The sequence below is a fragment of the Bufo gargarizans genome, chromosome 9 (assembly GCF_014858855.1).
Source record: "Bufo gargarizans isolate SCDJY-AF-19 chromosome 9, ASM1485885v1, whole genome shotgun sequence".
Taxonomy (NCBI): domain Eukaryota; kingdom Metazoa; phylum Chordata; class Amphibia; order Anura; family Bufonidae; genus Bufo; species Bufo gargarizans.
In genome coordinates, this window is record NC_058088.1 from 182,347,112 (window position 1) to 182,372,376 (window position 25,265).

General features: G+C 45.5%; 1 protein-coding gene across 8 annotated transcripts in view; it reads left to right on the forward strand.

Annotated features, from left to right (window-relative positions):
* Positions 1 to 25,265, forward strand: part of SPTAN1 (spectrin alpha, non-erythrocytic 1) — a 46,582-nt gene that overhangs the window by 20,010 nt on the left and 1,307 nt on the right. Inside the window, exons 13-57 of one of the 8 annotated variants that reach the window (XM_044305955.1) lie at positions 643 to 720; positions 806 to 961; positions 1,049 to 1,253; positions 1,337 to 1,518; positions 1,685 to 1,928; positions 2,019 to 2,141; positions 2,918 to 3,135; positions 3,214 to 3,306; positions 4,255 to 4,389; positions 5,225 to 5,373; positions 6,973 to 7,032; positions 8,131 to 8,329; positions 8,495 to 8,599; positions 9,225 to 9,248; positions 9,564 to 9,599; positions 9,844 to 9,891; positions 9,980 to 10,071; positions 10,201 to 10,345; positions 10,443 to 10,624; positions 10,811 to 10,910; positions 11,801 to 11,998; positions 12,086 to 12,232; positions 12,317 to 12,420; positions 12,740 to 12,902; positions 17,112 to 17,126; positions 18,218 to 18,349; positions 18,458 to 18,595; positions 18,680 to 18,784; positions 18,866 to 19,074; positions 19,209 to 19,329; positions 19,417 to 19,538; positions 19,643 to 19,775; positions 19,864 to 19,962; positions 20,049 to 20,208; positions 20,286 to 20,362; positions 20,446 to 20,655; positions 20,782 to 21,078; positions 21,164 to 21,276; positions 21,499 to 21,516; positions 22,657 to 22,719; positions 23,799 to 23,853; positions 23,942 to 24,138; positions 24,454 to 24,507; positions 24,598 to 24,744; positions 24,829 to 24,976. In XM_044305955.1, the coding sequence (XP_044161890.1) occupies positions 643 to 720; positions 806 to 961; positions 1,049 to 1,253; positions 1,337 to 1,518; positions 1,685 to 1,928; positions 2,019 to 2,141; positions 2,918 to 3,135; positions 3,214 to 3,306; positions 4,255 to 4,389; positions 5,225 to 5,373; positions 6,973 to 7,032; positions 8,131 to 8,329; positions 8,495 to 8,599; positions 9,225 to 9,248; positions 9,564 to 9,599; positions 9,844 to 9,891; positions 9,980 to 10,071; positions 10,201 to 10,345; positions 10,443 to 10,624; positions 10,811 to 10,910; positions 11,801 to 11,998; positions 12,086 to 12,232; positions 12,317 to 12,420; positions 12,740 to 12,902; positions 17,112 to 17,126; positions 18,218 to 18,349; positions 18,458 to 18,595; positions 18,680 to 18,784; positions 18,866 to 19,074; positions 19,209 to 19,329; positions 19,417 to 19,538; positions 19,643 to 19,775; positions 19,864 to 19,962; positions 20,049 to 20,208; positions 20,286 to 20,362; positions 20,446 to 20,655; positions 20,782 to 21,078; positions 21,164 to 21,276; positions 21,499 to 21,516; positions 22,657 to 22,719; positions 23,799 to 23,853; positions 23,942 to 24,138; positions 24,454 to 24,507; positions 24,598 to 24,744; positions 24,829 to 24,976 (5,799 nt within the window). The remainder of the gene's footprint in view (positions 1 to 642; positions 721 to 805; positions 962 to 1,048; positions 1,254 to 1,336; positions 1,519 to 1,684; positions 1,929 to 2,018; positions 2,142 to 2,917; positions 3,136 to 3,213; positions 3,307 to 4,254; positions 4,390 to 5,224; positions 5,374 to 6,972; positions 7,033 to 8,130; positions 8,330 to 8,494; positions 8,600 to 9,224; positions 9,249 to 9,563; positions 9,600 to 9,843; positions 9,892 to 9,979; positions 10,072 to 10,200; positions 10,346 to 10,442; positions 10,625 to 10,810; positions 10,911 to 11,800; positions 11,999 to 12,085; positions 12,233 to 12,316; positions 12,421 to 12,739; positions 12,903 to 17,111; positions 17,127 to 18,217; positions 18,350 to 18,457; positions 18,596 to 18,679; positions 18,785 to 18,865; positions 19,075 to 19,208; positions 19,330 to 19,416; positions 19,539 to 19,642; positions 19,776 to 19,863; positions 19,963 to 20,048; positions 20,209 to 20,285; positions 20,363 to 20,445; positions 20,656 to 20,781; positions 21,079 to 21,163; positions 21,277 to 21,498; positions 21,517 to 22,656; positions 22,720 to 23,798; positions 23,854 to 23,941; positions 24,139 to 24,453; positions 24,508 to 24,597; positions 24,745 to 24,828; positions 24,977 to 25,265) is intronic. The other 7 variants (XM_044305958.1, XM_044305956.1, XM_044305957.1 and 4 more) reach the window with 7 other exon arrangements.

Here is a 25,265-nt window from a genome sequence, read left to right on the forward strand (position 1 = left end):
TCTGTGGCTCTTCAGCATCTTAGTCACAATATGGGATGAACTATATAACTATAGCTTCTGGTGGGTGTGATCTGGCCACATTGTCCTTTTTGTGGTGCCTAGACAAGGCATCTCGGGAACTTTAAAGGGGATTTCCATTCAAAATTGGTCAGACATGGGTAAAGTGGATGTTAAAAGGATAGCCCAAGTTGCAGCATTGTGTTTTTTGCTTCCAGAGATGTTGTCATCTTTGTTTTGTTGCGTCAGCCATTTTGCATATTTGGCAACAGGAAGTGCAGCCATGTTGAGTTGATGTTGCTAGAACATACAAACAGAATAGTAGTTTAATAAAAAAGTGGGGAAAAAAAGCATAAATTTACCATCCCCATGCTATGCATTGATCTATTATCATAAATAATAGTATACCAAGCTCTAATCTACATTACATACATGAGGCATTGGCGTACATTTTGATCAAAATGCATAGGCCCACTCGCCATGCCAAGGTGAGTGGGCCTATGCATTTTATTTTTTTTGCTGACTCACAGGGGACCACCAATATGGTCGCCCTTCCTGTTGACATTTTTGCAAAATGGCCGCCGCAAGAAAACACTAAAGATGCCAATATCTTGTGAAGCAAAAACGACATAATTTTTTTTATAGGCTCTGGATGAATTTGCCACAAAGCTGATTCAGAATAACCACTATGCAATGGATGATGTCGCTGCACGCAGAGACGCGGTAAGATGCAATATTACTTGTGGTTCCTGGTCTCAGATTATTGTCCATCCTTTTAATATGGTCATATATCTGCTTGTCTTGACAGCTCCTAAATCGCCGCAATGCTCTCCATGAGCGCGCCCTGTATCGCCGCACCCAGTTGGCTGACTCCTTCCACCTGCAGCAGTTCTTCAGGGACTCAGATGAGTTAAAGAGCTGGATTAATGAGAAGATGAAGACTGCCACTGACGAGGCCTACAAGGTGAGGTCCTGCGGGTCCCCTGATATTCATTTAACCTGTCACCGTTTTATGTTGCTGCAATGAATTTTTCTCCATTCTTCCACCCAGGATCCATCCAATCTTCAGGGTAAGGTCCAGAAGCACCAGGCTTTTGAGGCCGAACTGTCTGCTAATCAAAGCCGTATTGACGCTTTGGAGAATTCTGGCCAGAAGTTGATTGACACGAACCATTATGCATCCGACGAGGTGGCTGCGCGCATGAGTGAAGTCATTACCTTGTGGAAGAGGCTCCTGGAAGCCACAGATCGCAAAGGTGAGAACACGTTGGAAGTCTGTCTCCTAATAGAAAAGGCGTTTGGTGGGACAGACCAATATTATGGCACCATCTTTACACAGGCATCAAACTGCGTGAGGCCAACCAGCAGCAACAGTTCAACCGAAACGTGGAAGACATTGAGCTCTGGCTGTACGAGGTGGAGGGACACCTGGCTTCTGATGATTACGGCAAGGACTTGACCAATGTGCAGAACCTTCAGAAGAAACATGCCCTGCTGGAGGCCGATGTTGCAGCTCACCAGGTACTTGCCACATTTCATTAGTGTCTTTTCTTGACTATGGGGGGCACCACCGAGCCATTCTGTACGTGCGTGATCACAGTTCCTTTTAAGGGGTAAAATATATCTAGCTATAGAAGTGAAAGAACTGTTGTATTCCGGAGCACACAACATTGCATTCTCCTTATAGGACCGTATAGATGGCATTACCATCCAGGCGCGCCAGTTCCAGGATGCCGGCCATTTTGATGCAGACAACATCAGGAAGAAGCAGGAGGCTTTGGTCGCCAGGTATGAGGCTTTGAAAGAGCCCATGATCGCTCGCAAGGAGAAACTGTCCGACTCTCTGCGCCTGCAGCAGCTTTTCCGTGATATTGAAGATGAGGAAACCTGGATAAGGGAGAAGGAACCCATTGCAGCCTCAACCAACAGAGGTGACCTACAGTTATTCTCTTGTGCGATATCCCATCTTATAGTCACAGGGTCAAATCTTACACTGACGTGTCTTGTGCTCTCGTCTCCAGGCAAGGATTTGATCGGTGTTCAGAACCTGCTGAAGAAGCACCAAGCTCTGCAAGCGGAGATAGCTGGACATGAACCCCGAATTAAGGCCGTCACCCAGAAGGGGAATAATATGATCACAGAAGGTAATTGCATCTTAGTAAAAATAGGACTGTGTAATGCTTCACTTCTTCTCCTGTGGTGTTGCTGCAGGGGAACTGAATATTTAAAGGGCTTTATCCATCTGGACATGTATAGCTTGTCTTACCTGTCTTTTAAAATGGGGCACTATCTGATGCCCCCCCCCCCCAATGTAATAACAATTGGAGCATCTATTCTTATGACTCTAGGATGTGCCATTCCTTAGCTCAGTGTTTCCCAACCAGTGTGCCTCCAGCTGTTGCAAAACTACAACTCCCAGCATGCCCACACAGCGTTTGGCTGTGCGGGCATGCTGGGAGTTGTAGTTTTGTAATAGCTGGAGGCACACTGGTTGGGAAACACTGATCTAGTCAGTTTGAATCAGGGGCGCGGCGGTCGGCCCGAGAGATGTGGCCAAAACACAGACAGTCTTCCCTGGGCCAATCATGATGATGTGTATGAGCCCTAATTCTTTCACAACTTCTAGCAGGAATAATAAAGGAATGGCACATCATAGTCATTAGAATAGATGCTCCAAAATTGTTACTACATGGGGAATGCAAGTTGTCACTATGTCAGGAGAGGTGACAGTTCGTCCTGAAACATGCAGTACACCGTATCTCATCCTGGAGAAATACACTTTCATATCACCTCCCAGTTGGAGGCTGCTGTCAGAAACGAGATCCGTTGCTCACACAATACATGGACGATGGGGGCATTTCTTACACATGTTGCATTTATCACCTATATGTATTGAATACGATATGGACCTTTTTCACAGGACACTTTGCAGCTGATGAAGTGAAGGTGAAGCTGAAGGAGCTTAATGACAAGTGGCAGTCCCTCAGAAACAAGGCCTCTCAGCGCAGACAGGACCTTGAAGACTCCCTGCAGGCTCAGCAGTACTTTGCTGATGCAAATGAGGCAGAATCCTGGATGAGGGAGAAGGAGCCGATTGTTGGGAGCACAGATTACGGCAAAGATGAAGACTCTGCTGAGGTAAGACCCTCCTGACACGTCCTACGCTAAAGTTTTGTTTCCATAACTGGATTACTAATGTCTTCATCCCATCGTCAGGCTCTGCTGAAGAAACATGAAGCTCTGATGTCTGATCTGCGAGCCTACGGAAGCAGCATTCAGGCTCTGAGGGAGCAGGCCCAGACTTGCCGGGTATGTACAAAGTCAAGTGAGGGTTCGCTTACTGTCTCAATGACAGCCAGTTGATCTAAAGATCTGCCTGCTGTCCAAATTCCCCATGGATATGTCAAGGTGAATGTCCGCTTTACCGCATGGCCAAACGTGGCATATTTTGCAATGGATCTGTGTCAAAAATCTGCATAAGTTGCGGATTTGCTGTGAATTTCACCCTTTCCATTGCAAGGCAAACATTTGTAGTGTAAATTGACATGCGGTGGATTTAAAGGCTATGGACTACTTCTGGGCTTTTTATAGCATTTTACAAATTTTGGGCTAAAACGCATTTAAAAAATAAAATTGGGTCTTAATTAAAAATGCTCAGCAGTTTCTGAGATACAAGGGTTCAAAATCAGTCTGTCTGCAAGCTGTCACAATGTTTTCTTTGAAACCGGGCTCATCTGTAGCTCTCATCTCTGATCTCCTGACCTCATAAGCACTTTTTTTTTTTTTTTTATAAAGCCATATTCTTAGCAGTTTGATAAGAACTGAACTATAATGAGTGAGTGATGAGAGCTACACATGAGCCATCAGATGATGGGATTCAAAGAGAAAAGACTGACAGCCGGCAAACAGACTGATTTTTTTTTTTTTAACCCTAGTGTCCCAGAAACTGTTGAGCATTTTTAGTGGCCAGAACAATTGAAAAAAGTATTTTCAGCCCAAAATGAGTCAAATGCAATAATACAATTTTTTTATTCTGTACTGCATGCGTAGATTCCAGTGCAAAAATTTTCTGTAGCGCGTGGATGAGACTTTTTTTTGTATAAAATTGATCTTGCTGTTCCTGTATTTGCATTTCCTCTGCGTGAAATAAAATCAGCAGTGTACCCACCACATGCAGTCGCACCCTTACGCAGTAATTACCATTGGATGTGTTATGTTGCAAGATTTTCATTGTCTGATTTCATCCTTGATCTTTAGCAACAAGTGGCACCAACAGATGATGAGACTGGGAAGGAGCTGGTTCTGGCTCTGTATGATTATCAGGAGAAGAGCCCACGGGAGGTGACCATGAAGAAAGGAGACATCCTGACTCTGCTTAACAGCACTAATAAGGTAATGGTAAAGAACATGGCCCAAATGCAAGTCCAGGATTGGTAGACATTGTCTGCTTTTTCCCAGAAGTGGACTCTTGTCCAGCGATGGTGTCCCGTATGGCAGCTCAGCCATGGGGATTTGCTGCAATACCATTCACAGCCCAAGGACGGGAGTGGCACATTTTCTTAGACTCCTGTCTGCAGGATCAACCATATTAAAGGGCATCCGTCAGCAGTTTTGTACCTGTGAAACTGGCTGACCTGTTGTATGTGCGCTTGGCAGCTGAAGGCATCTGTGTTGGTCCAATGTTCATATGTGCGCGCATTGCTCCGAAAAAAATATGTTTTAATATATGCAAATGAGCCTCTAGGAGCAACGGGGGCGTTACCATTACTCCTGGAGGCTCAGCTCTCTCGGCAACCACCACTCCTGCACTTTGACCGGACCAGTAATTATGATGTTTACACTACACTGCCTGGTCTTGTCAAAGTGCAGAGGGCACAGCAGTTGCAAAGCCTCTAGGTGTAACGGTAACACCCCCATTGCACTGAGAGGCTCATTTGCATGTATTTAAACTTCACTTTTCCAGCAATGCGGGCACATATGAACATGGGACCAACACAGATGCCTTCAGCTGCCAAGAGCACATGTAACAGGTCAGCCAGTGTCATGTGTACAAACCTGCTGACAGATGCCCTTTAAGCCAGGTATACTGTCTAGTACAGTTGATCCTGCTGATAAAAAAAAAAAAAAAAAAAAAAAAAAATGATAGTGTTGATCCTGCAGACAGGTGCTTTTTAATATGGCTGCCTATAAATTAAACCCAACCATGTATGTGTTTCATGTCCTCCAGGACTGGTGGAAAGTGGAAGTGAACGATCGTCAGGGTTTTGTACCCGCTGCGTACGTGAAGAAGCTGGATCCAGCGCAGTCTGCTTCTCGGGAGAACCTTCTGGAGGATCAGGGAAGCATTGCGCTACGGCAGGAGCAGATCGATGGCCAGTAAGACTCCATTTTTACGTGTGCGATTCAGTATTGTACAGGTCATGTGACTGCGTGGACAGGAAAATGTTGGAGCTCCTGTGTTTCTCTACCTTCTGCTTTCACTGCACACACTTCATGTAGCTCATCCTCAGTTTCACCCATCATGCTGACTGCATGTGATAATATCCATCATCCTAAATCACTGACCAGTGTCTCTAAGTACAGATTTACTCCCTTGTGACATAACCCCTGGTAACGTCCTCTTACTCTTAATAATGTGCACCCATCGATTATACTGTCGGCACTGATCACTCTGCAGATTAATACACGTCCTATGAGTCATTGATTTTTCTATGTGTTTGGATTGTTCTGTGTTTTGATAAGTCCTAGTATCACAGTTTAAGAAAATAATAACTTCTGGGGCCCGTTAGCTGTATAAAAGAAGTATGATATTTCTAGTCTGACCACTGCAACAGCGCCACTCCAGTATGTGGACAGTGAACGGTACTGCAGTTCAGAGGAGTGTTATCTAGCAGTAGGACGATACTACTTTTATACAGCTTAAACCCAGGGACTTGTTTTGTGATACTTAAATTAAAGGGTATGTCCACTTCTACTAAATTATTATTGAATGTATCTACCCAACCATAGTTACAACAGGTTTAGCCATTCATAATTATTGCCTAACTAATTATTAGTGGGGGTCTGACCACTGGGACCCCCTGCCGACCACTAGATCTAGGAGTTTTACGGAGCAGTGGCCGAGCTCGTCTTCTGGCGTGATCGGAAGGGGATCATTAAAGGGATACTCTCATTTTAGGCTACTTTCACACCTGTGCCGGAATTCTCCAGATCCGCCACTGCCGGGTGCAACCGAAATGCCCGCTGGCCCCATTAACTATAATGAGCTCCGGCGGAGATCCGACAAATATGGCGAGAATCGGCAGGACACAAACCACTGCAGCGTGTGTCCGTTCAGCTCACGTCACCGGTGGCCAGGTCGTGGTGCCGCAGATGTGAAAGTAGCCTTAGAAAGGTGGACACATCCACAGGATATGACATAACTATCTGTTAAGTGCAGGTGCTATAGATTTTACCCGCATTTGTCTCGAGAGTTGCAGGCTGTCTCCATTTACTACTATGGGGGTTACAGAAACGGCTGACATAAAAGTAAATGGAGAGAGCCATGCCCACCCCTGAAGATAGATGTGGGGCTTCAAGGTAGGACCTGGATCTATCAAACATTTAAGGAATGTCCTATGGATGTGCCATAATGAGACTACCCCTTTTTAAAGGACTATGTATATGTTCGCCTCCTAGTGGCTGGAGTAAGCAGCTCCTTGCATGTGTCCTTCACACTTGTGGCAGTTCGGACATATTGCTCTTTTTAGTTATGCAGGTATCTGACCAGATCAATCACTTGGGCAACAAGGGTGGGTGAAGAAATTCTTGGCCTCAGTAAAGGTGGACATCCCCATACCCTGTGACCTACTACTCCCCATACGCTGCACTCCCTTCTAATTCGGCTCACTGATTGAGCAGCACCCTCCTGCCTGTCAGTAATCACTAATTGTCTGCATGCCTTTTTTTTGCTGTGCTCCCTTCTCGTCTGTGCAGGACTCTTGTATCTAAGGAAGCTGGCAGTGTGTCTCTGCGTATGAATCAGGTTGAAGAACTGTGAGTAGACCTGTTCCACCATCGCACATATCTTCTCATACTCAATAAGATCATTTTTATAGGGTTGTCTGGCCAGTAATTTTTTAAAAATTACCAAATGACTTTTTGTCATATCATAGTCTAGATCTAACCTGTTCAGTTAGACAATGAAAATACTGTATCTTCTGTACCGTATCTTCTGGAGTCCCCTGTGGTACCAGGGAGTCCCACCACTCCATCCCGGGCTGCAGTCATGACGTATTATTTTGCCTGCAGTAGTGACATCCTGTATACCTCTGCAGCCAGTCACTGGTGTGTACGGCAGAAGACAGCTGCAACGGTATATGGGAAGTCACTGCTGCAGCTAAAGCAGTATATCAAGACTGCAGCCTGAGGAGGAGAACTGAGGGGTGGTGCTGGATCCAAGGGGGCTCAAGAAGGTACGTGTTTTTTTTTTTTTTTTTTTCCATTTGTGCAGCATCCCACCAGCTCCTAAGCATGTTTGAAATTTCCATAGATTATCACTAATGAGCATGAGGGGGTCAATACATCTTTATATTTGAACATCTTTGGCGGACTGTCCACTGACCATGGTGGTGAGGCCCATGATGTCCAGTAGGTTGGTGTTATGTGGAGACGTCAAGACCGGCACTTGCTGAACGTTTTTTTTCTAGTGCCTCTTATTTAGTCTGACTTCATGCCAAAAATGGGACATGTTGACTGCTGCAAGCGCCAGCCACCATGCTTCCAGTACCAACCTATGTGCCCCTAGTCAGCACAAGTATCGTCTCCACACTCCCACCTCTTGCACCGGAAAGTACTTTATCGACCCCTTGTACTGAAGATCCTAGGATTAAGGGGCATGCTGCGCCTTATTGGGCACGCCTCACATTGTAAGAACCGCTGACCTGAACCTTTGCGATTTGGCGGCCCAGTTTTACATTTGATGGAAACATTTAGTGGACATCTTCGTTGACAGCCTATCTAGCTCAGGCCACTCAGTGTCTAGAATATTTAGCATTAGTCTAATATAGACGGGCGAGATGTCTGCAGTCATTGACGTTCTCTAGATGTCTACTACGCTGTACAGATGCCTGACCGTGCTCCTTCTGTTTGTAGATACCAGAACATATTGGAGGTGGGAGAGAAGCGCAAAGACATGCTGGAGAAAAGTTGTAAGAAGTTCATGTTGTTCCGCGAGGCAAATGAGCTGCAGCAGTGGATCAATGAGAAGGAAGCTGCGCTCACCAACGAGGAGGTGGGGACGGACCTGGAACAGGTGGAGGTGTTACAGAAGAAGTTTGATGATTTCCAGAAGGTAATCAAACTTGTCTGATGTCCCTGTAATCAATAAGGGTTTTCGGACTAGTACACATTGCACGCTCCCAAATTTACATCCTGATTGTAATGAAGCCAGATTGTTGAAAATATGGCTCCTCACATTCATGCTGATATCTTCTCACTTAAAACCATCGTCTTTCAGGATCTGAAAGCTAACGAATCCCGTTTGAAGGACATCAACAAGGTTGCGGATGACCTGGAGTCTGAAGGGCTGATAACTGAAGAAGTACAAGCTGTACAGCATCAGGTAAGATTTCATTAATGAAGAACTCCATGTTATCTTTTATACTGGAGGGAATGTCCTCTCTAGCCTTGTGGTACACCATCGAATGCCTGTTTAGAACATAAAGCCAAATAAGGCTGGAGATCTACAATGTATACGTACATGGGCTCAGAATAACAGGACCAGTCGTATACTGGTATTTATAGTAGACATTTGACTTGTTTTTATTGGGAACCTGTAGTATATGCAATCCTAGCTGTAAGCAAGATACAGAGATGAGTTATGTAGAGGAAATGATTCAATAAAACTTGTATTATATTCATTTAATCCCTGCTCATTCTATGCTTGAGTCCATTGGGCGGTCCTATCAGTGATACGCCATCTCTAGGTGTACGTTTATACAGGGAAGGCTGTCAGTCACTGATGGGGCCGCCCGCTGAAGCCTACAAAATGCAGAGCTATCAATGAATACAATACAGAATCATTCCCTATATATCATTCTGCTCAGCTCCTCCAGCTCTAGAACCTGCTGCCAGTGTGTTCAATATAACCACGAACCTAGACCTACATTTTCATGTCTCGGCAGCTTCATTCTCTTACACTCCATGCACTATAACATTTTATTTTTTCCCCTCTTCCACCCCCACAGGAGGTTTACGGCAGCATGCCAAAAGTAAGTAGCAATTTGTGTAGTTTGTGTTAAGTTTTATTTATGACTTCAGGTGGCCGTACACAGTAGATGTTTGTCAGTGGAACCACCAATTTAGGTCAAATGGCCAACCATCTATGGGGTTGCAGTTGTTTGGGGACAAAAAGCTGGATGAGGCATGTTGGATTTCAGCATTGTCGATCCTTTGGGAGATGAGCTTGCATGACTATGGAGGGGTGGGCGGAATGGTTGCCGGCTGACTTTTTGTCCAACTGCCATCTTAGCTGTGTCACCACGTTTACTCTTCATAACTCTAATTGTCTGTTTGTTCGGCTGTAGGATGAAGCGGATGCTAAAGGAGCCTCACCTTGGAAGGTAGGAGAAATATAACCCCGCCATGTTGTTCCACCTTTGTATGTACTAGAACATATATACAACATATAACCTCAATGTACTAGTATTGTTGGTGGACAACAATACTGAAACATAAAAATGCCATTACCCATCTCAACCACCATGTTCCTATGGTTTGTCTCGTCCTGCACATGACCTTCATTACACCCCTGTATGTGGAGCTTGTCCGGTCCTGTTTATAACCTGGTGCATGTATGTGTTACAGGCCGTGAGGACAGTTGTGCATTCTGTGGCCACTTTTAACTCCATCAAGGTAAGGGTCAAGAACCGAGGCTTCAGTACCGTCCCCATAATACTCTAATCCTTCTTCCAGAAAGTGACCTGTCCTATCTGTCTTCTAGGAACTGAATGAGCGTTGGCGTTCCCTTCAGCAGCTGGCAGAGGATAGGAGCCAGTCACTGGGTAGTGCCCATGAAGTGCAGAGATTCCACAGGTACAGAACACAATTGTGTGCGATTACACACCTTTCATTATCCACTGTACTACAAGGCACAGACTGTAGCGGGAATCAGTGCTGTGAAATGTTTGGGTGGACATTTTAGTCTCTTTCTTCCTTTTGCAGGGATGCCGATGAGACCAAGGAATGGATCGAGGAGAAGAACCAGGCTTTGAACACCGACAGCTACGGCCATGATTTGGCCAGTGTGCAGGCTCTGCAGCGAAAGCATGAGGGATTCGAGAGAGATCTGGCTGCGCTAGGCGATAAGGTCAGAGATTTGATGGAAAGCTGTTGTCGCACTGACCCATGCATGTGTAGTCATAAGCATCTTAAGACTCATCGGAAGGAGTTTTGTCCTTTCCTAGGTGAATTCCCTGGGAGAAACTGCTGAGCGCCTGATCCAGTCCCACCCAGAATCTGCTGAGGACATCCAAGAGAAGTGCACAGAGCTCAACCAAGCTTGGAACAGCCTCGGCAAACGCGCCGACAAACGTAAGGAGAAGTTGGGAGATTCTCATGACCTGCAGCGGTTCCTCAGTGACTTCAGGTAGGGTAACCAAACACCCAATCACAGCCTGCCATACATTATAACCTAAGATTGGTTGTCTCCTCTCCATCCCATGCCTTTCCAGCTGTTTGATGCAGCTGGTGAGACCGGTTAGAGACCACTGCATTAGACCGATAGGCATTTCTATGATGCATGGTGTAAAAGGTTCATTTCATAATTTCTCAGGGACCTCATGTCCTGGATTAATGGAATCCGTGGCTTGGTATCATCTGATGAACTTGCAAAGGACGTCACTGGAGCTGAAGCTCTACTGGAGAGACACCAGGTCAGTAGAGCAGAACTGTTTTGGATTAACTACTAAATATCAGTGCAGATGAATGAGTTATGGCGTCTCCATAGTATTAGGAGGCAAGAACACCATTAAAGGGGTATACCCATTTCCGTCTTTTGTCATATCCACCAGATATGCCATCCTGAGGTAAGTGCGCAGCTATTTTCAGAACTCCAATAGAAGTAAATGGAGAGGGCAAACTCTCCAGTCACAGTGGCTGCAAGATGGGGTCCCACCACTGGGACCAACTCATATCAGATAATGTCATATCATGTAGATATGCCATAAAGGTCGAAGATGGGAATACACCTTTGAGAACTTGACTACTCCTCCCTGACTTTTGGTAGTAAGGTAGTTTTGTCAGTCTCTTCAATTGTCCTGCAGTTAAATAATTTTTTGCATGGGGATTAGAATGGGTTAAAGAAGGAAAAGCCTCGGATCCCCTGCCGCTCCCATTTTTACACTCTCTGGGTCCTGCACCAGTCCTTCCAGGTCCCTATTGACACACAGGAACTGACTTCTCAGGCAATCAGCGGCCGCGGTGGTGACCACCTAAGCCAGTGACTAAGTGGTTGTTTCCTGTGTGTCAAAAACAGCTAAGAAAGGGACCAGTGGGGGACCCAGGAAGCATTGAAACAGGAGCGGCAGAGCATCAAGGAGGCGAGTGTTCAAATTTGAACATTTTTATAACTTTATTTTAACCCATTGTGAGCCATTTGTTACAAAAAAGCTGTACCACCCCTTTAATGATTTTTGCTGAGTTTTTTTCAAGCTAGTAGTGCAAAGTGTGGTGGGGTCTGTCAGTCCCAATCTGGATTCATTATACGATGGCTCATGCTTTTAGTTTTTGAGGTATTGCACACTATAATGCTTTGTCCCGTCAGGAGCACCGCACAGAAATCGATGCCAGAGCCGGCACTTTCCAGGCCTTTGAGCAGTGTGGGCAGCAGCTTCTAGCTAGAGGCCATTATGCCAGTCCTGAAATTAAAGAGAAGTTGGACATACTCGACCAGGAACGCGCCAGCTTGGAGAAGGCCTGGGTGCAGCGCAGGATGATGCTGGATCAGTGCCTAGAGCTTCAGGTAATGTTGCATCCCTACATTATTTCTCCAATCTGATCCATTTACCCCTTTCAGACTTAAAATTCTTCCCCCATTTCCCTTTTGAAGCTGTTTAACAGAGACTGCGAGCAGGCCGAGAACTGGATGGCGGCGCGTGAAGCCTTCCTCAACAGCGAAGACAAAGGCGATTCTCTAGACAGCGTGGAGGCGCTCATCAAGAAACATGAGGACTTTGACAAAGCCATTAACGTGCAGGTAAACGATGTGTGACCTGAAACTTTCGGTGGGCAACAGGGTCTTGAACTGATGTGTAACCTCTACTGTGGGCTTGTCTTGCAGGAAGAGAAGATTGCAGCTCTGCAGGCCTTTGCTGATCAGTTAATAACTGCTGACCATTACTCCAAGGGAGACATTGCATCCCGTCGCAATGAGGTCCTGGACAGGTGAGTTGGTTTTACATTGGTATGCACACCTTCTAAACTTTGCTAGTCAATGTGGGATCAACCTCTACAAGTATAGAAATGTGTATATATAAGTAGCAATTCCAACAAAATATCTAAAGCCTTGTGCTCTGGATCCATCATACAACAGGTCTGAATAGTGATGGGTCCCCACTGACCTATAATGGAGCCCGTTAAAGCGTACATTGATGGCAAGAATAGCGGTGCATGCTGCGTTATTCTTGCTGTCATAAGCTATGGATAACTCGATGCAACGAAAGGAGCAAATGTGATGGGTTGCATTCTCTTCTACTTTTGGCAGGTGGCGCCGTCTGAAGGCTCAGATGATCGAGAAGAGATCCAAACTTGGTGAATCTCAGACTCTGCAGCAGTTCAGCAGAGATGTCGATGAGATTGAAGCCTGGATTAGTGAGAAGTTGCAGACCGCCAGTGACGAGTCCTACAAAGATCCCACAAACATCCAGGTGGGTGTCCTGTAAGCAGCGGCCGGCTCGCAGAAAGGATTAATGCCCACAAGATAAAGTCTTCCTAATTGAGCTTTCTAGAGGATACTTATCTTATAATGGCCTGTACAAGGGCTATCCTGTTTTTTGTATTAGTTCTTGTAGCTCCTGGCAGTGTGGTGATTATTTTTTATTTTTTTTATTTTAATTTTTTTTTTTTATAGATTTTAGATATATTGTTAGTATCACATGTTCCTTATACTTTACTTGGTGCAGACCAGCACCAGGATTTCATTGGACTATGCTGGCACGTAACATCTACCATGACAAATTAAAACGAAGGGTCATTTATTAACCAGAAATACACCTATATTGGGCGTATTTCTGGAGTAGATTGCGACGCAATGGTCCTTTGCAGCACAATCTGTGACTTTTGGCGGGAAAAGGGAAGGGCCAGCATTTACCAATTTCTACGCCTGGTTTAGGCATATAAAATGGTCTAAATGTAAGACGGCTAGGAAGCTGTCGAAGCGGCGGTGGATCCACCGAAGTTATGTAGAGGCCGGCGCCAGTTATAGGGGATGTTAAGACCGGCGTCTTAATGGGTTTCTACCACCTGATTTTTTACCTAATTAGCTCTCAGACACTAGCGATCTGCTAGTCTCGTGATCTACCTTACAATGCTTTTTTCAGACCTTTGTGTGGATCCGTTTCACAAAAAAAACTTTTATTGATATGCTAATGAGCCTCTAGGTGCTATGGGGGCGTCTTCAGCACCTAGAGGCTCTGTCTACTCACTGTATGCCGCTCCGGTCATCCATCAAGCCCGCCCATCTCCTCTAGAATGCCATCCTCCATCTCAGCCAGCGGACGAATTCTCGCGCCGTGCGCGTTTGTATTCGGCGCAGGCGCAGTGAATGTCTGACCGCTCCCTGCACAGACATCTCGCCTGCGCCGATTACGTCAGAGTGCTCCGAGGAACAGATGGTCAGTCACTGCGCCTGCGCCGAATACAGACGCACACGGCGCAGGCGCGAGAATTCGGCCGATAAATGAGATGGAGGATGGCATTCTAGAGTAGATGGGCGGGCTTGACGGATGACCGGGGCGGCATACAGTGTGAGTAGACGGAGCCTCTATGTGCTAAAAGATGCCCCCATAGCACCTAGAGGCTCATTAGCATATCCATAAAAGTTCTCTTTTTTAGAGAAACTGATCCACACAAAGGTCTGAAAATAGCATTGTAAGGTAGATCAGGAGACTAGCAGATCGCTAGTGTCTGAGAGCTAATTAGGTCAAAATCAACGTTATGGTGACCTCACTGACGACAGCATAAAATAGTGACAGAAATGCTGATGTCAGCGGAGTGTCACTCATGAGCTAAAAGTAAGTGGTTGCCGAGAACCAGCATCATAATCATTGCAGCCCAGGCCTGGAAAATAGTCAAATCTACCTGAGAAGAGTCCTGGTTATACATAATCTCCTGCTCTCATCCATCTGCTGATGATTGGCAGTTCTCTCCTAGACAGAAAGGGAGAAAACTAGGTAGAAGCCGGTCAGTCATCAGCAGGAGAGCAGGAATTCATGAATAACCAGAACTCTTCTCAGGTGGCCGGGACTCTTTTTTTCCAGGCCCAGTCTGCAATGATTGTGATGTTGGTTCTGTGATGTTGCATGAAGGCCTTGCTAATCCAAGGACAGGGACATAGCTATTCAGACTAAGGCCTCATGCACACGACCGTTGTGTGCATCCGTGGCCGTTGTTCCGTTTTCCGTGATTTTCTGCGGACCCATTGACTTTCAATGGGTCCGTTGAAAACTCGGAAAATGCACAGTTTGTCATCCGCCTCCATGATCCGTGTATCCTGTCCGTCAAAAAAATATGACCTGTCCTATTTTTTTTTGACTGACAACGGTTCACGGACCCATTCAAGTCAATGGGTCCATGAAAACACGGATGCACACAAGATTGGCATCCGTGTCCGTGATCCGTGGCCGTAGGTTACTTTCATACAGACGGATCCGAAGATCCGTCTGCATAAAAGCTTTTTCAGAGCTGAGTTTTCACTTCGTGAAAACTCAGATCCGACAGTATATTCTAACACAGAGGCGTTCCCATAGTGATGGGGACGCTTCTAGTTAGAATATACTACGAACTGTGTACAAGACTGTCCCCTGCTGCCTGGCAGCACCCGATCTCTTACAAATGGCTGTGATCAGCACAATTAACCCCTCAGGTGCTGCACCTGAGGGGTTAATTGTGCATATCATAGCCCCCTGTAAGAGATCAGGGCTGCCGGGCAGCAGGGGGCAGACCCCCCTCCCTCCCCAGTTTGAATATCATTGGTGGCCAGTGCGAGCCCCCCCCCCCCCCCTCCCTCTATTGTATTAATAACATTGGTGGCACAGTGTGCGTCCTCCCCCTCCCTCCCTCTATTGTATTATTAACATTGGTGGCAGTGTGCGCCCCGCCCGATCATTGGTGGCAGCGGAGTTCCGATCGGAGTCCCAGTTTAATCGCTGGGGCTCTGATTGGTAACCATGGCAACCAGGACACTACTGCAGTCCTGGTTGCCATGGTTACTTAGCAATAGTAGAAGCATCATACTTACCTGCTGGCTGCTGTGCTGTCTGTGACCGGCCAGGAGCTCCTCCTACTGGTAAGTGACAGATCATTAAGCAATGCGCCGCACAGACCTGTCACTTACCAGTAGGAGGAGCTCCCGGCCGGAGACTGCAACGCTTTTGAGATGGATTTTTCTGCGACTGTTGCGTCGCAGCATGTCGTATGTTGCAGTGTGACACCATAGACTGCCATTATAAAAATTGTTGCGCGACATTGGCGCAACAAAATGTTGCGCTACAAATGTTGCTGTGTAGTTGTGCCCTTTCTGTCGCGCAACAAATGTCGTGTAGACTTAGCCTTAAACATTTTCTGCAGTTTTTGAGATACATTGGTTAAAAATCATTTTGTTTTGCATAGGATCCTGACAGCTCATGTGAAGCCTTATCTCCTAACCCTTATAAAGACTCATAGCTTAAGTCTTAGGCTAATTTCACACTTGCGGCAGAGTGATCCGGCGGCAGTTCCGTCGTCGGAACTGCCCGCCGGATCTGCCGCTGACTGAAAGCATTTGTGAGACTGATCCGTCTCACAAATGCATTGCAAGGATGGATCAGTCTCTCCGCTTGTCATGCGGACAGACGGATCCGTCTTGTACATTTTTTCAAATTTTTACCGGTCTGCGCAGGCCGGAACGACTGATCCGGTATTCAGGCAAGTCTTCAGTTTTTTTTCGCTGGAGATAAAATCGTAGCATGCTGCGGTTTTCTCCTTTGCCTGATCAGTCAAAACGACTGAACTGAAGACATCCTGATGCAAACTGAACGGATTACTCTCTATTCAGAATGCATGGGGATAAAACTGATCAGTTATTTTCCAGTATAGAGCCCCTAGGACTGAACTCTATGCCGGAAAAGAAAAACGCAAGTGTAAAAGTACCCTAAAATTAGTTTTAATGAGGTCAGGAGATAAAAGATAAGGGGAGTTTGCAAAGGGACAGATTTTTTTTTTATTTTTTTTTTTTGTCCCTGTATCCAAAAACTGCTGCGTTTTTAGTAAAGACCAATGGAAAAATATTTTTAACCCCAAATGAGTAAAATACAGTCATAAATAATTGCCCTAAAGGTGTCCTTAGCTTTTAAGAGGTTTTTCCAGAGCTCAGATATTGATGGCCTACCCCCAGGATCAGTAACCAGTATGAATAGGTGGGTGTTCCACCCAGCACTCCCACCAATCTGCTGTTTTGGGCTATGCTGTGATTGGAAACTATACAATGTATGGAGCTAGAAGCAGAAGGCCTCGTAGACTGCAGCTCAGTTCCCATTCTCACTGTGTATTTTCCGGTGCCGGCGCCTGGATGAAATAGCTGATAGTGGTGGGGATGCCAGATGCCGCCCCTCCCTCTGATCTGATGCTAATGAATTAAATCCCCTTTTTAAAGGGTTGTCTCAAAAAGGCAACCCATTTTACAAGTGGATCCTTCCCAGATGTAAGTCGATCACTGATAGTCTGGATTTTGAAACGATATGCCGGCGATTCCAAATATGGATCAGGGTTAGTCTTAGACAGCCCCTTTAATAAAAATAAAATAAAAAATGCCATTATTGTAGTAGCCTCATTCATGCTTCATGTACTCAACTCCTTCTCTTTTTTAATCTGTTTTATAGCTTTCCAAATTACTGGTAAGTGGTCAGGAAGTTCGTCCTTTCTTTCCTGTGTCTCGCCTCCTGTGTGTTATAACATTTATGATGTTTCTCCATTCCTCTAAACCACCCGGGTTTTCGTTCTAGTCATTAGTCATCCTTGTGGCTGGTACTACCATGAGCTTCTGTTACATCCTTCCACCAAGACACACTCTGCATGAAGCCTGATAGAGGGCAGCGCTCATTCTCCTCCGCTTTATTGCGGCATATGACGTTCAATCGAATCGTTAGCATTTTTTAATCTTTGTTTTCCTATTAGAGGACCCCATTGTGCTATGAGGATCTTCTTGTTGGATACCCTATTTAAGTACATTGATAGGCTACCATTTTTGGCTGAATGTCGTTGGAAAACAGAAAAATATGTTCTTCTCAATTAATAGAAACTGATGGAGTCACTATCTGGTGTCAAGTTAAATCATAAACTACATTAAATTGTATGGGTCTAGGTCTAAGAAGTTCTCCAAATCGCATCAAAGCTGCAGGAGGCATACTTTAGGACTTTGCCACAGTCCATTGTGCTTGCCTCCATCAGAACAAGATGTGAAGGAAACAGGCCCTAAAAATCCATTCCTGTCCTACTGGAGTGGTGACCAGTATGAGATTCCAGTTTACGAATTTCATACTAGTCTGTGCCCCCTACTTCATGCAGAACGTGTTCAGTCCCGGTCTAGTTTTCTGTGGGATGTTCCATTATTTTTCTTGTAGATAGTTATGTTTTATGTCTTCATTACATCTCTTGGGCTTTGTGGAGGCTCCTTCCATGTTTCCCTGGTCCGCACACATCCATTATAATACCCAGTCGCCCTCTACATTTGTAAAAACTCACAAGCAGACACTTTTATTACTTTCACATGATGGTGCGACCAAGGAAATGTATACTACAAGGAGTGGGGTTGAAGTGGTATTCCCATTTCAGACATCGGTGGCATAGCTCTAGGGTATGCCACCGATGTATGAGATGGCTATAACCATTTAACGACTTGTAGCTTTTATTTTCTTGTATTAAGATACCTTTTAGCGTACTTTATTCTTGGATGTTCTCAAGTGACCTGTTGCTTCCTGTCCGGCAGAGCAAACACCAGAAACACCAGGCCTTTGAGGCAGAGCTTCAGGCCAACGCAGACCGTATTCGTGGAGTCATCGATATGGGCAACTCCCTCATTGATCGCGGTGCTTGTGCTGGCAGTGAGGATGCAGTGAAGGTGAGCAGCTTGAGATGAGGTTCATCCAAACTGAACAACCCCCTTTAGAAAAGCACTTGCATCCTCAATCCAACTCTGTTGACCCTGTATGATTTTTTTTTTTTTCAGGCTCGTTTGGCAGCACTCGCCGACCAGTGGCAATTTTTGGTTCATAAGTCTTCAGAAAAGAGCCAAAAGCTGAAGGAGGCCAATAAACAGCAGAACTTCAACACTGGCATCAAGGACTTTGACTTTTGGCTCACAGAGGTAAGGGGGATAAATCTCCAGCTGTGAAATATTATGGCTGAATCTGGAAAGTCATACAATTGACATGGGTCACGTTGTCAACAGGTCGAGGCCTTGCTTGCCTCTGAGGACTATGGGAAAGACTTGGCATCTGTCAATAACCTACTCAAGAAACACCAGCTGCTGGAAGCAGACATCTCTGCCCATGAGGTGAGCTTTTATCTAAATCTTTAAGACGCGAACAAGTTGTGTGGGCAATCAGAAGCTGATGTTCCTTGTAATTCTCCCCAGGATCGTCTGAAGGATTTGAACGGACAAGCCGACAGCCTGATGACCAGCAGCGCCTTTGATACCTCCCAAGTAAAGGACAAGCGCAACGCCATCAATGACCGTTTCCTGCGCATTAAAAGCATGGCTTCTGCCCGTCGCAGCAGGCTCAATGAGTCCCATCGCCTTCATCAGTTCTTCAGGGACCTTGATGATGAGGAGTCCTGGATCAAGTAAGTGCTGACAATAAATGGTGACTGGTCTTGGGCTCTATTGTGAGCACAGGTTTCATGTGACATCTCGAAATTGTGACAAAGGGTTTGAAGTGCTCTACATAGTCACACTTTTGCATTCTCATTGCTTTCAGAGAAAAGAAGCTGCTGGTTGGATCTGATGACTATGGCCGTGATCTGACAGGAGTGCAGAATTTGAGGAAGAAGCACAAGAGGTTGGAAGCAGAACTTGCCGCTCACGAGCCTGCTATTCAGGTAGGAAGTGCCAAATCATCTTTTGACAACCTCAGGCAATTCAAATTCATGGATAAATGCTAACAGTTTTAGACTTTTTGATGTTAGGGTGTGCTGGACACTGGCAAGAAGCTGTCTGATGACAATACTATTGGAAAGGATGAGATTCAGCAAAGACTGGCTCAGTTTGTGGAGCACTGGAAGGAACTGAAGCAACAGGCTTCTGCCCGGTGAGAACACGTTTCTAACCACTTCTACCAGATCACCACTCTGTAGACTACATACTGCCGTATGTTATCCTGCCATCTTTACAGTGGTTTGGTTGGGTTTGCAGGGGTCAACGGCTGGAAGAGTCTTTGGAGTATCAACAGTTTGTTGCCAATGTGGAAGAAGAAGAGGCCTGGATTAACGAGAAGATGACTCTTGTGGCCAGTGAAGACTATGGTGATACGCTGGCTGCCATACAGGTGAGCAGAACATAATTATGCAGCCTATCTGAAAAACCAAATATCCTGCTGAGAGAGTGAACCTTTCCATGTCTCTTTTGGTTCTTAGGGATTGCTAAAAAAGCACGAAGCGTTTGAGACCGACTTCACCGTTCACAAGGACAGAGTTCACGATGTCTGTGCCAGTGGTGAAGACCTCATCCAGAAGGTGAGGTTATTTGATGTCTAGGGGAATTGTATGGATGGAGCCGTCCCTCATCTCCGCAAAATAACCTCTTGCTTCCTTTTTCCTAGAATAATCACCATGTGGATAATATAACAGCAAAGATGCAAGGCCTTCGCGGGAAAGTGGCAGAACTTGAGAAGGCAGCCGCACAACGCAAGGCCAAACTCGATGAGAATTCTGCCTTCCTTCAGTTCAACTGGAAAGCAGATGTGGTGGAATCATGGATCGGTGAGATTTCCAGAAGCTCCTAGATGGCACATCAATTATATGATTTCACTTTGTAATATATCATATCTGGCCTATAGGCGAGAAGGAGAACAGCCTGAAGACGGATGACTATGGCAGAGACCTGTCCTCCGTGCAGACGTTGCTTACTAAGCAGGTAAGAACCGTCTTGGTGGACATGTTTCTGGGATATGTTATATCGCCTGTCATACAAATCAATGCATGTTCTTGCCTTTTCAGGAAACCTTTGACGCTGGTCTCCAGGCATTCCAGCAGGAAGGAATCGCCAACATCACTGCGCTCAAAGACCAATTGCTTGCAGCCAAGCATGTGCAGTCCAGGGCCATTGAGACTCGCCATGCCTCTCTCATGAAGAGGTGGAACCAACTTCTGGACAACTCTGCTGCTCGTAAGAAGAAGCTTCTGGAGGCTCAGGAGCATTACCGAAAGGCAAGTAGATGTTTCTTCCACATTTGGCCACCCAAAGGGTTTGCAGTAAGGGGACAGGAGGAGTGGTAAATCGGAAGAAAGAGAAAATCCTCCTAACGTTCTGTGGCACCTTTTTGTATTTCTTAGGTCGAAGACTTGTTCCTGACATTTGCCAAGAAGGCGTCTGCTTTCAACAGCTGGTTTGAGAACGCCGAGGAGGACCTGACTGATCCAGTCCGCTGTAATTCCCTGGAAGAAATCAAGGCGCTGCGTGAGGCACACGATGCATTCCGAAACTCTCTCAGCTCCGCGCAGACTGATTTCAACCAACTGGCCGAACTGGACAGACAGATCAAGGGTTACCGTGTGGCATCTAATCCTTACACCTGGTTTACCATGGAGGCTTTGGAAGAGACTTGGCGCAACCTGCAGAAGATCATAAAGGTAAAACTGCCAAGACAGTGACAGATTGTAATCATTTAAGGATATTCCGGTAGGTTCACTGAGGCTCTTTTACATCTTTCTTCAGGAACGTGAATTGGAACTGCAAAAAGAACAGAGAAGACAGGAAGAAAATGATAAACTGCGCCAGGAATTTGCCCAACACGCCAATGCATTCCACCAGTGGATTCAGGAGACAAGGTTACTGACCCTCCTCTCCCACAAGACCCCTGTCTTGTGCCATGTATTCTACAGCCTGTGTCTATTTCTCTTAGTTTCAGACTACTCTGTTGCTCAGTGCTTCTCCGTGGATATTTTGTAATGCATTGTAATTCTGTGATGCTTTTTGTTGTTTACTTTTGTATGTTCTTTTTTTTTTTTCCCGATCTGTCTCCTGCTACCTTCATTTGCCTCTCTCCATAGGACCTACCTACTGGACGGGTTAGTATTTTAAGATTTTGTGCACATGTGCGGTGGTTGTGGGGTGTCGGGTCATTGTCTGCATTTCAATGTATAAAAGCTCAGGCTTGGAAGGAATTATTGGAGGTTCTCGTATCCATGGAGCTTGCTTTGAAGGACCTGGGCTGCTGGTGCCTCTTTTCCTCTACCCTAACTCCTTAAGACTTGCAGCCAGGTTCCCTCACAGATTAAAGCTAATTCCTGGAGTGTGAGAAGCTGGGTACCCTGTGATCTGACCATTTTTAGGGGTTGTCCAAAGTGGAGAACCCCTTTAATAGAACGTGGACACCTTTTTCAGTTTAGTTGTGGTCAAAAGTGGGATGGGACATTAAAATATCACACAACATTGATGCCCTTGCAAGGCAATACTAAATTGGGGGTGAGGCTCAGGTTCAATACCTGTTTATATAGTAGATAGTATCCCCCTAATATGTTGTATCCTCTTCATTCAAGAGATGGCAACTTCAATATTAAATATGTAGGATTATAGGGAAATCAGCTTCTGCCAAATACAAGCACAGGCATGACAGCCTGTATTCTGTTAGTACCCCCGGTCCTGTTCCCATACTATAGCAGGATCTTAAAGGATATGAATACTTTCAGTGGAATTTTTATTTATTTTCAATTGGTCTCAAAATTTTCAGCAGTTTTTTGTCCTACATAAAGCGTTAAGTTTTAGCCCAGCTGTGAGCATCTTACTTGTCCTTATTTCTGGACCAATAACAGCTCATAAACGCCATATTGTTATCGGTGAGATGAGAATTGAGCTATAATTAGTGTTTATGAGCTGTCAGGAGGTCAGAGATAATCTTTACTTGATGGGACACAGTGTAATCACAGAGTCTGCTAACAGAATCTCAACCCTGTACAGAGAAAGGGGTTTCATTTTTTTTATTTTTTTTTAATACAGATCAATTGAAAAAAATTATTTTAGCGCAAAATGAGTATAACTCAATAATAAAAAGCTGTCCACAGCCTTTAAGGGTTTGCTCATGATGCCTTCAGTCCACATCCGCTTGCGGATCCTTTCTTCATTGTGTGGATGGCCCACAGTCAGTATTTTGTTACCATATCCATGTGTTTATGTGCGTGGGTATTCACCATTGGGTCTCTCTCCTTTAGCATAGCCTATCGCAGAGTGATACGTGTGTATCAGTATGAAGTTGGGGATGATCTATCTGGAAGGTTGTGTTTTCCATCTTTCCACTGGTTTTCTGTGGCACTTCCTGTACTAACTCACACTGCCGCATTGGAGTGTTCACCTGCCGGGCACGGCTAGCGTAGGCGACAACCTCTGCAGGGTATAAGAGATGCTGTGCATCCATCTCCCATTCTTCCTTTCGAGGAGCTCTTCTTCTAGGGTTCATAAACTGGAAACCCCCCTCTTCTCCCTATTGAGAACATGTGCACCCTCGACTGAGCATGCATGTGTTTGGGATAATTTGGGAGAAATTGCTGTTCCTAAACAAGCATACAGCTATCTAAAGTGTATAGGCAGCTAAGGAAAATATGGGTATAGCCACATGCTGAGTAGAAGATCCCTGCGGAATTGACCTGCGGTGTCCATTTTAGTTCCACATGGTCAATTTTTGCTGTGGATTTCGCCCTTTGCAATGCAAGTCCACATTTATCTTGTGCAGATTTTACAGCAGGCCGTGCCCTAAGGCAGGCAAGAAGTCTTTACACCGGCTGCAGTTGTTGTGTTCTGTGGTGCTACATGGTCATTACTGGCCCTACAGCGTTCTGTAAGGGAGGAATGTCATGGAATCTGTAGCTTTAAGGGTACATTATCCGCCTCCACCATAGTAATGATGTGCGCAGTCTGATGTGGTCTCCTAACCCCACCTATTGCACTGATTGGTATTGCAGGAAGGTATTTGCACCCACCACTGGATTGGCAGTCACCCTATGATTGGCTGCAGTGATGTACATGAATGGCCGTGCATTAGAAGGTGGTGTCTTTGGTAAATTCTTGATCTGAGTGTCCATCTTGGTTTTTAGACACTTAGTGACTGCTCACTAACTTGCCGTGTGGCTGATCTACAGAGAGGCTTGGACTGTGTTTTGGGCACCTTTTGGCTCTTCTCCACTGGTCAAGTGTGTGGTGGCAGAGCAGCGCTTGGCATGGATCTGTTCCTGTGTTCTGCAGACCTTACCCTTAACATGACGTACAGTCCATCAGGACACATTTTGTCCTTGTTAACGGTAAGGTGTCTTTAAGAAACCATCAACCGTATGTGCTCACTGATCTTTGTCTCGTGTAGATCTTGCATGGTGGAAGAGTCTGGAACACTGGAGTCTCAGCTGGAAGCCACTAAGGTTTGTAAAGCCTTTACTGGTCATTGCTTTTTATATGGCCTCTTTCCGCTTTTTGGTCTGATTTGTTTGTTGGGTTGTTTCACCCCAGAGAAAACATCAAGAGATCCGTGCGATGAGAAGTCAGCTGAAAAAGATAGAAGACCTAGGAGCCGCAATGGAGGAAGCTTTGATACTGGATAACAAATACACAGAACACAGTACGGTGGGGCTGGCGCAGCAATGGGACCAATTGGATCAACTGGGCATGAGAATGCAACACAACCTCGAGCAGCAGATCCAAGCAAGGTGAGAGAAGGCAATCTGCTTGTATAGTAAAGCTTTAATATGGGGAATTAATTAGAGCTCCCCCTAGTGGTGACTAGAGGCAGCTCAAATTTCTACATTTTAAAGGGGTTGTGTCATAAAGAGCCCCGTCCAAGTGACTTATTGTAGCGTACAGACATAGATGGGTTTCTGGATTTTCACCCACTTTGGTGGCCTTGAGCCATGATCTAAGTGGCTGACATTCCTTTGGGGCGTGGGCCGACCCCCCCCCCCCCTCATTTTCTCACTAGGGTTCTGTTATGGGTTTGATAATAATTGCCATTCCATCTTTCTTAGAAACACAACGGGTGTGACAGAAGAAGCACTCAAAGAATTCAGCATGATGTTCAAGTGAGTGGTTCCACATCCCCGTCTCCAGAAATCAATCTTCAATCTTTACAACTTAATTTCCTAATACAAATTCTCCTTCCCATTGTCCAGGCACTTCGACAAGGATAAATCTGGCCGTCTCAACCACCAGGAGTTCAAGTCTTGCCTGAGGTCCCTTGGATACGACCTCCCAATGGTGGAAGAAGGAGAACCCGATCCAGAGTTTGAAAATATATTAGACATTGTAGATCCCAACAGGTAAGTGTCCTGATCTCTACCAGAGGTAAATGACCACTTGGGTATGCTGCCGTCAATCCCTACTCATGGCCCATGTGTTTTCAGAGACGGGCACGTGTCCCTTCAAGAGTACATGGCCTTCATGATCAGCAGGGAAACGGAGAACGTCAAGTCCAGCGAGGAGATTGAAAGTGCATTCCGAGCGCTCAGCACCGAGCAGAAACCTTACGTCACAAAGGAAGAATTATATCAGGTAAGGACATGAGCTTATACTTTTCATTATCGGCACGCTGAAGTAAAATGTTCACCTTCTGGGATCATGGAGGTGCATATGACTGGAGTCCAGCTTCTAAAGAAGGGGCAAAGTCACAACTGCTGACCACCTAATTTGCGCTCTTTCCTACAGATAGATGTATCCTCAGCAAAGGTCATCGGCTTTAGATCAGTGGGGTCCAAAGCCCAGCGCCTCCGCCAATCGGCTTTTTATCCGACATATACAGTGTACAGAGTTGGAAGCAGACAGCTCGTACAGTGGTATTTTG